Raw genomic sequence first — 10382 nt, forward strand, 5'->3', positions numbered from 1 at the left:
GCTACATCAGGGGTGTGTGGCCTAATATGCAAAGGAGTCCCTGCTACAAAAAAAGCCCTGGGTATTATTACAAACCACCGATCTAGTTGTAAACCTCGGCCTGAGGAACTTCATACCTGATGCGACCTGACATTTAGTTCATAGTTGGCAACACGGCTGTGCCATGGTTGTGGTGGTCAAACATTCTGCTTATTTGATTTCTTGCTATTTATTTATTCCATATATTAAGGTGCCACCTTTCTCGGCAATGGGGACCTGTTCTCCTCTCCTCCATTTTTTTCCTTCACAGCCCTGTGAGGTAGGTTAGGCTGAGAGTGGGCAACTGGTCCAAGCTCCCCCAATAAACGTCCACTGCGGGAGTGCAGATTCAAACCTGGATCTCCCAGATGCAAGCTCAACATTTAACCACTATACTATGCTGGCTCTCAGTTAATACACAGGTTATGAGTTAATAGGTTAAAAAAAAGTGTTTAATAAAAGAGGTGTTTTAAAATATGGAGCAGGCACAGTGTTTCCATAAGAGGCATGACTTTACCCTGTTTTCCTTTTCTGGCAGAACTGCAGCTGGCTGCCATGTCTTCCAAAATATTTTTTAATGTTAATATCTCTCTAGAGCACGGGTGTCGAACTCATTTGTTATGAGGGCCGGATCTGACATAAATGAGTCCTTGTTGGCCGGGCCATGTCTGTACCTATTTAAGATTAGGGAGCAGAGATATACCAATTAAAACACGTTTAAAATGTTAGCACTCATTGGTCTTAAAGGTGTTTTCTTTGTATTTTTCGCATGGGACCCAGGGAACTAGGTAAAAGAAGCTCTGGTTCTTTCTTTTCTTCTCCAGGAGACTGGGGGCGGGGAGGGGGGAGCTTCAGCCAGTAGAAGGAAGAGAGGCTTGGCTCAGTAACTCTGCTGTGCAACTGAGAGTGCCTTCCCCACTTCCTCTCCAAGGGAGGAGCCTCAGCCAATGGGAAAAAATAGAGGCTTTGCTCTGTAGCTGCTGTGCAATTGAGCAAGCCTTGCAAAGCAAGCTGTGATGCAGAAGGAAGCAAGATATAGGGAGAAGGAAGCAGATGGCAGCCAGTTGCTCGGGGGCCCGATAGGAGCCCTTCAGGGGCCTGATTCAGCCTCCAGACTCCATGTTGGACATCCCTGTTTTAGATCACTTTGGAGGCCTACGTTTCAGTACTCTGGCTGAAGGCTTGTGGGATTAACTGGAGTAATCCACTGTCCCTATAGCCCACAAGCAGGACTCAAGACTAACCTTTTTAAGTTTGACCACAAATGCTGATACTAGAATTGAGAGCAGGGGCTTTATTCGAAACCACAGCAGGCCAAAAAATTTAGCACCTGTGAGTCAAAGTCCAGGTATTACAGTTGGAACAGAACAAGGGGGAAAGGGGTCAGGATCAAAGCGTCTTCAATGGGGCCACTGAATAAATTCCAATTTCCAATGTACACATGGCTTGAGGGCGCGGACTGGACTAGTTTCTACTAAAAATATCTGCAATGCTTAATGAACTTTTTACATGACTTGTGAAATCTCTTATAAATCATTTCCCTACTTTATGCAAATGGCTACACACAGGCCAGAATTTCATTTTTTAAAAAACTTAGGTTACTTGCTTTGCAGATTTTTTTTTCCTTTTTGGCAAACATCCCATGTTATTTCTGCAGGGGCATTTTAGCAGTAGATTGTGACCAGGGCTTTTTTTGTAGCAGGAACTCCTTTGCATGTTAGGCCACACCCCTCTTATGTAGCCAATCCTCCAAGAGCTTACAGGGCTCTTAGTGCAGCGCCTACTGTGAGCTCTTGGAGGACTGGCTACATCCAGAGGTATGTGGCCTAATATGCAAAAGAGTTCCTGCTACACAAAAAAAAAACCCCGATTGTGACTAATATAACATATAACATCTGTCCTATAAGGATCTCGTAATCATTCTGAAATTGCTTTTCTTTGAAACTTCAATTCTAAACACATTAAAAATACACCTCTCCAAACAGGCAGGCCTTTAGAAAGCTGAGAGCTGTTTCAGTGGCATCTCATTGTTTTACGCAATCCTTGCCAAGTTTGATTACAGATCCATTTATAGTTACCTCAGAGTCAGTGGGGAAAAGGTACTTATCAAAGCATCCTTCTCCTTCAGGAGTTTGTAGGGTTGCCAATTCAAGAAATATCTGGGGACTTTGGAGACGGAGCAAGGAGACTTGGAGGGTGGAGCCAGGAGCAAGGGTGTGGCAAGCATCACTGAACTCCAAAGGGAGTTCTGGCCATCACAGTGAAAGGGACAGCACACCTTTTTCAATGCCTTCCTTCCATAGGAAATAATGGATAGAGGCGCCTTCTTTTGGGGCTCATAGAATTGGACTCCCGATCCAATCTTTTTGAAACTTGGAGGCTAGTTTGGGGAGAGGCACTGGATGCTATACTGAAAATTTGGTGTTTCTAACTCAAAAACAGCCCCCAAGAGCCCCAGATACCCACGGATCAATTCTCCATTATTTCCTATGGGAATAAGTCTCCATAGGGAATAATAGAGTTCCCAGCAGACATTCCCCTCCCCTCCCCCCACTTTCTGATGACCCTGAAGCAGGGGGAGGGCCTCCAAACCGGCAGATCCCCTGCCCCCCACCTGGAGACTGGCAACCCTAGGAGTTTGTACTCCTTCCTTTTTCAGGGCGTGTGTGTGTGTGTCTTAAACCAACTGAATACCAAAAGGCTCTAACCTATATTATGAAGCAGTAACCTAATTCTGCCACCTGCACAATTAGCTGTGGTATTCCTGCTCGGGGGCCCGATAGGAGCCCTTCAGGGGCCTGATTCAGCCTCCAGACTGCATGTTTTTAAAAAAACAAAATAAAGCATGCTTAAAACATTAGCACTCGGTCTTAAAAGTGCTTTCTTTGTATCTCTCCCATGTGATCAAGGGGACTGGGTGAAGGAAGCTCTGGCTCTTTCCTTCCTTCCCCAGGGGACCAGGAGGGGGAGGAGCCTCAGCCAATAGGAGGAAGAGAAGTTTGGCTCAGTAGCTCTTCTGTGCAGCTGAGAGAGCCTGGCAAAGCAAGCTCTCCCTCCCCCATTCCCTCCCGAAGGGAGGAGCCTCAGCCAATGGAGGAAATAGAGGCTTTGCTCTGTAGCGCCTGTGTGATTGAGCAGGCCTGGCAAAGCAAGCTGTGATGCAGAAGGAAGCAAGAGAGAGGGAGAAGGAAGCAGACAACAGCCAGTTGCTCGAGGGCCTGATTTGGCCCCTGGGCCGCATGTGTGACACCCCTGCTCTAAGCTGTGGAGTCTTGTGAGCAAAAATTCCACTTCGTGAGCTACTGGCATTAAAGCTGTAGCCAATCCTCCTGGAGCTTACAGTAGGCCCTGTACTAAGAGCCCTGGAAGCCCTTGGAGGATTGGCTACATCAGGGGTGTGTGGCCTAATATGCAAAGGAGCTGCTGCTACACAAACACACACACAAAAAGCCCTGCATGTATAACAGATAACATGTCATGGGATGTGAGCCAGGTCAGCATGCTGTAGTGCAGGGGGGGTCAAACGCATTTGTTATGAGGGTCGGACTGACATAAACAAGACCTTGTCGGGCTGGGCCAGGCTGAGTTGGGCCATGGGTGTCTCTACTTAAGATTACGGAGAACAGATAAACTTTTTAAAGGACACAGACAAACATGACTAAAGATTTTTTTTTTTTTTACAAAAAACTTAAAACATGTTTAAAACGTTAGCACTTGTTGGGTCTTCAAGGTGCTTTCTTTGTATTTCTCCCATGGGATCCAGGGAACTGGGCAAAGGAAGCTCCAGCTCTTTCCCTCCCTCCCCAGGGGACCAGGAGGGGAAGGAGCCTCAGCCAATGGAGAAAACCGAGGTTTTGCTCTGTAGTTCCTGTGCAATTGAGCAAGCCTTGGAAAGCAAGCTGAGATGCAGAAGGAAGAGAGAGAGGAAGAAGAAAGCAGACAAGAGCCAGTTGCTCGGGGGCCTGATAGGAGCCCTCCGGGGGCCTGATTTGGCCCTCAGGCCACATCTTTGACACCTCAGCTGTAGTTGTTAAGAGCATTAGGCCAGTGCCTGGGAGACTCAGGTTTCAAACCCCACCTGTACCCTGGAAGCCAGCTGGGAGACCCTGGGCCAGTCACATGCTCTCAGTCCAGCCTACCTTCCAGGATTGTTGTGAGGATAAAATAGAGAAAGGAACAAGGTGAGCTGCTCTGAGTCTCCATGGGGAGACAGGCCGGGCACTAACAAATTAAACAAGACAGATAAAAGCAAACCTCTTGTTTCGCTGCGGGGACGAACGCCAGACCAGACCCTAGGGTCGCCAGGTCTGACTCAAAGAAATATCTGGGGACTCTGCGGGTGGAGCCAGGAGCAAGAGTGTGACAAGCCCGGCTAAGTTCTGGCCATCCCATTTAAAGGGACCACACACTTTTTAAATCCCTTCCCTCCATTCGGAAATAATGAAGGATTGGGGCACCTGCTTTGGGGGCTCACGGTATTGAACCCCCCTGGTCCAATCTTCTTGAAACTCGGGGAGATGTTTTGAGGAGAGACACCAGAAACTATGCTGAATATCTGGTGCCTCTATCTCAAAAAACAGCACCCCCAGAGCCCCAGATACTCAAAAATTGATTCTCCATTATATCGTATGGGAATCGGTCTCCACGGGAAATAATGGAGTGCCCAGCAGATGTTTCCCTCCCCCCCACTTTCTGATAACTCTGAAGAGGGGGGAGGACCTCCAAACCGGGGTATTCCCTGCCCCCAACTGGGTGTTGGCAACCCTACTGGACCCACTGCCAACGTTCACAGTGTCCTGAGAAAATGTGTTTTTTTAAAAAGGAAGTCATTTCAACCATCGGTGTTCGATTAGAGCAGGGGTGGCCGACGGTAGCTCTCCCGATGTTTTTTTTGCCTACAACTCCCATCAGCCCCAGCCAGCATGGCCAATGGCTGGGGCTGATGGGAGTTGTAGGCAAAAAAAAAAAATCTGGAGAGCTACCGTCGGCCGCCCCTGGATTAGAGGATTCGCTCTTTAAACGGGTTTCTCTGCGGCTCATCTTGCCCAGAACAATCGTGCACCCGAGAAACCTCTTTAGCCGCTCTTTCCAAAGTCACGGTTCTCAAGACAAGCTCAGTTGTTTTTTAAAACCGTTGCAACAGCCTTTGGTGCATTTGCATCATCTATTAAGCATTTCCCCATACAGCATAGCTGCAGTTCTAAGGGCTGCCACTAGGTCATCACGTCCCACTGTACTCCAATGGGGCTCACATCTCAGTATCGTGACGTGCATACGTTAGCACTCTGTTGCACTTCAATCCGCCGCTTTCCAAAGCCCTCTGTCCTTTTCTCCCTTCCTTTCCTCTCCCACTTTCTAGGAACTTCACAAACAAACCATTGGGATATAATTTACTGAGCAGGCAGAACGGTTTTTTTGTCGAGTCATTCATTCCCCCTGGAAGGTTCCGAAAACTGTAATGGCCTCTCTCCTTATTCCGGTCTTTTGGGAAGAAGGATTTTGAGGCGTGGCTGACCCTACCCCCCTCCCCCCCGCCAAATACTAGAACTTTAAAAGTTATGCATTATCCATAGTTTATATGCATTAATAGAACTTTGCAGGAGATATCTGAAAAGCCATTTTTAACGTACAAGGAATTAACCTTTCTCAGACCAAGTCGGAGACGCAAAACAAGCTTTTGTTAGAACTATTTCACCTTTTCACATATATTTTTGTTCCCTTCCTCCTACCGGACCAAGGGTCATTTTACACCCAAAACTCTACCTGCCCCCTTTTTACACTGGATTAAAGTAAAGCATTTTGGTAACACGTGCTCCCCCCCCTCCCCAACCCCCCCCCCCAGATGTGCCCAGGATGTTTTAGACATGAACACAAACAAAACACCAGGCAATGATACTGCAGAGTAAACTTTACACACTCTCTGAACAGCAGGAGCCGAGATCGCACAGGAAGCCACACACACACACACACACCCCATCAGCAAGGAACACAGCAAAGAGCAACGGATGCACGTGCTCAGGCACACACACACACACACAAACACACCAAGAGGCAAGCAGCAGCCAGACCAGAGAATCACTGATACGAACAAATGAACGTCTGAGCTCAGTGGCACCTTTAAGACCTACAGAGTTTAATTCTGAGTCGCAGTTTTTGTGTGCACGGGCGCTTCTTCACCTGACATGTGCGTGCACACGAAAGCTGAGAGCCAGAATTAAACCCTACGGGTCTCAAAGATGCCACAGCGCTCAGACAGCGTTCTGTTGCTTTGGAGCAACAAGGCTAACGGCTTGATAAGAACAAAGTCTAGTAACTCCGTGAAAGGCAATGTCGCATACCAGTGGATACACGTGAACACTGCTCACATACCCACATATATGCCTCAAGAACTGACGCTGCTAGGGAATGACATGCGCGCACGCAGGGCTTAGAAGTGTACAGGAAGTTACATGCCCATGCGACGGTAAGCTCAAGAAGTTTCTGACTCATCCAAAGTTATATCACTCGTCCTGCAATATTGCTTGCATAGACACAGAAGAGAGACCTGCTTTTAAGGGAGCTGTTAGACAGAGTTTGCACATTCAAATAGAAGGCACGTGACCACACGCACAGAGGCCTAAAGCTACACAATGCACACACACCAGATTCAGTCAGAATAAACCAATCACACACACACACACGTGAGGATCTGGCTTGCAACACACGCGACACTTGCACACTTGCGCAATACACGCATCCTTCAAGTATGTAAGGTTGTACAGGATATTCCTCACACGCAGTACCGCGTACACATACACACACACAAACCGTGGAACCTTAGAATTTAGTAAGAGTTGCTTGGCACCCTCATCACGAACTCTCTCTTTCTTACACACACCCATGCACACAGACACAACTCCTTTGTATAGCCAGGCCTTGAATTCAGAAGAAGCTCACAGGAGCACAGCTCCTGAACCTTTCTGATGGTCCCCCCTCTTCCTCCCCACCTTGTCCATGGAATAGTAGGTGCAGCTGCATAACAATCCCTGCATGAGCTCCACCACCTATTTTTCTACAAAATGACCCTCTGAATAGCTATCCCGTTAGCCAAGCAGGGTGTCTGCCTCATCCTCTCTGAGAGACTCAGGTTTAATACTGATGTATTTATTTATGCCCTGCTTTCCTCTCTGCTGGGCAAGCAAAACGGTTCTCTCCCCACCCCTGTGAGGCACGGGAGGCTGTGTGACTGCCCCAGGTCACTCGGCCGCCCAACTGTCTCCCGGATCCTACTACCGCGCTCCACCTTGGCAACTGCAGCCAATTCCTGGGCCTTACCTACCTCACTGGGTTGTTGTGAAGATGCAAAAGGCGAAGGGGAGAGAAGGGCGAATGCCCTCTTGAGGAACTCAGAGGAATGGCAGGACACAAAAATGAAATTGACAAAGAAATACTCTTTCCCCTCCCCCAAGCCGCGTTGGTGCTTTGCCAACCAGTTAAGCGTTGCCACCCTCCAGGTGGTACCTGGAGATCCCCCGGTATGACGACCGATCTCCGAGGGGACAAAGAGCGCACTGCTAGAAATCCCATATTTTAACCTCCCGGCACATTTTAAACTAAATTTTGGGGAGCGCCGGGAGGTTAAAACATCCGACAGCAAAGGCAGGAAGAGTTGGAGCAGCCGGGAAGACGGTGTGCATGAGAAGGCGAAACCCCCTCCCTCCTAGGGTCACTAGCTATGTCCCCTCTCAGCTGCAGAGTCTTGAGAGCAACGATTCTACGTGGTGAGCTCCTCGCATGAAAGTTGTGAGCTGCTGGATCAATTAGCTTGCTCTGGGGCCATTTTCCCTGAGCTAAGGCAAACAGGTGTGAGCCGGAGGCTCAAAATCTGTGAGCTAGCTCACGCTCACTCAGCTTAGAGCAGGGGTGGCCAAACTTGCTGAATGCGAGAGCCACACAGAACAAACATCAGATGTTTGAGAGCCCCGAGACATGAACGTCAGGCGTTTGAGAGCCACAAGACAGGAAGGAAGGAAAGCAAAGAGATGGGGGGAAGGAAGGTATAGGTGGAAAGAAAGCAACTAATTATAAATGCGTTCTCCAAGCCGCTGGCCAGCTTGAAGGAATTATTTTAAGAGGGAAATGTCTTCTCCTACAAGGGCGAGAGCCACACAATAGGTGTGTGAAAGAGCCACGTGTGGCTCCCGAGCCACAGTTTGGCCCCCCCAGGCTTAGAGGGAACACTGGGTCGCCAGTGATCTCAGCGGGGCCTGGAGATCTCCAGGGATCCCAAGCAGTGCTCCAAGCTGAGTTAGTGTGAGTTGGCTCACAGGTTTCTAGCCTCCAGCTCCCACCTTTCCGGCTCAGCTCAGGAAAAATGGCCCCAGAGCGCGATAATTTACGCAACAGCTCACAACTTCATGCCAGTTGCCCACAATGCAGAATTTTGGCACACAAGACTCTTCAGCTTAGAGGGAGCATTCATCCCAAGGGATCTCTCCAGACCAGAAGAGATCCCCCCCCCCCGCGTGGGGGGTGGGGGAATGGCTGCTGCGGAAGCAGGGTTGCCAAGTCCGACTCAAGAAATATCTGGGGACTTTGGGGGTGGAGCCAGGAGCAGGGAGTAAGGGTGCCGCAAGCACAATTTAAAGGGGCATCACATTTAAAGGGACCACGCTCCTTTTTAATGCCTTCCCTCCATTTGGAACAATGAATGACAGGGGCAGCTTCTTTGGGGGCTCACAGAATTGGACCCCGCCAGTCCAATCTTTTTGAAACTTGGGGGGGGTTATTTGGAGGAGAGTCGCCAGATGCTATGCTGAAAACGCGGTGCCTCTCCCTCAACAAATAACTCCCCCAGAGCCCCAGATACCCGCGGATCAATTCTCCATTATACCCCCTGGGAATCGTCCTCCATAGGGAATAATGGAGCGCCCATTTCCCTCCCCCCCCCGCTTTCTGATGGCCCTGAAGCGGACGGGAGGAGGGCCTCCAAACCGGAGGGGATCCCCTGCCCCCAGCTGGGCCTCAGAACAAAGCAGGAGTCAAGTGTCCCCTTGAAGGCCAACCCGTTTTTCTTCAGCACGTCGGTTGGTCTTCAAGGCGCCCCTCGACTCCTGCTTTGTCCCGCCGCTTCAGAACAACGCGGCCGCCCACTTGGATCTCCCCACCCGGGGACCGGCAGCCCTGTAAGCGGAAGGGGTCTTACTCGGCGGCATCCCCGCCCCTGCTGAGGTCCCCCGGCAGCCCCACCCCAAACCTGCCGCCCTTTCCCCACCCGGAACCCGACCTGCACCCCCCTCGGGTGGGCTTACCTGGCCCGGCGCTGCCCCGCAAGAAGAGAACGCGGAGCTTGCCGCCGCTGGAAGCGCCACTGCCGCCGCTGCTGCCGCCTCCTCCTCCTCCCGGGGCGGCGGCGTCGGCGCTGGCGTTGGTGCAGAGTCCTCTGCCGTCGAGGAGCGCTTGCAGGGGCTTGGGCTCGTCGGCTGGCGGGCGGCAGCTGAGGCCGGCGCCGCAGCGCTCGGTGTAGACGCCGCACAGGCGGCCCCGGGCCAGGGCGCACGTCATGCAGCAGCCGCAGCCCGGCTCCCGCACCGCCTCCGGGCACTCGGGCGCCAGCGGCTTGCAAGCCTCGACGGCCCGCGCGTCGCAAGGCTCGCACCGCACCACCGGCCCCGCCGCCAGCGCCAGCCGGCTCAGCAGCGCCGCCGCGGCCCACAGCGGCACGCACAGCAGCAGCCACACCATCGCCCCCGGGAAGGCGGGAGACTGGCCGAGAGCGGAGGAGGGGGGGGAAGCCGGGCCGAGGTAGGAGGAAGGGCGCGGAGGGGCCGAGCCGGGAAGGGGAGACGCCGCTGCTGCAAGCGGCGAGCCCGGCGAGGAGGCGCGCGGCGGCTCGAGAGCTTTGCAAGCTCGCCTTCCCTTGCCACGGAATTCAAAAAGGGGTGCAATGCAAGCGGCTGGCTCGGAGGGCTCTCGCCTCAGGCTCGCCCAGTGCCGCAGCCTCGCCTGCGTTCCCCAGGCTTGGAAGCCCCCTCCCGACCCCCCAAAAAGGACACTTCGGTGGAAAGCCGAGCGAGTTTTGCAATGGCAAGGCGCAGCGCGGCCTCCCTCCCTGCGGCCCCCTTCCTTTTGGCAACCACGGAGGAGATCTAAGAGAATGCAAAAAAATATATATATTTAAAAAATGAGCGTTGCAAAAGTTGCAAAGTTAAAAAAAAAAACACAGGCTGAGCAAAAAATGGAAAAAAAAAAGATTCGCTCCCCCCCCCCTCCAAAAAAAATGTGGCTTGCAAGAAAGAAAAGGCGGAGGGAGGAGAGGAAGAAGGGAGGCGAGAGCAGGAGGTTTGCAGAAAGCGAGTTCGCGAAGATCAACGTTTCCCTTCTCG

General features: G+C 51.4%; 1 protein-coding gene across 1 annotated transcript in view; it reads right to left on the reverse strand.

The window, feature by feature from the left end:
• The window catches only part of IGFBP3 (insulin like growth factor binding protein 3), a 62035-nt gene extending 52294 nt beyond the window's left edge, over nt 1-9741 (reverse strand). The window contains exon 1 of the mRNA XM_060247768.1: nt 9309-9741. Coding sequence (XP_060103751.1) covers nt 9309-9741 — 433 coding nt within the window. The remainder of the gene's footprint in view (nt 1-9308) is intronic.
• Nucleotides 9742-10382: the final 641 nt, after the last annotated feature.

This window comes from Heteronotia binoei, chromosome 10, assembly GCF_032191835.1.
Source record: "Heteronotia binoei isolate CCM8104 ecotype False Entrance Well chromosome 10, APGP_CSIRO_Hbin_v1, whole genome shotgun sequence".
NCBI lineage: Eukaryota > Metazoa > Chordata > Lepidosauria > Squamata > Gekkonidae > Heteronotia > Heteronotia binoei.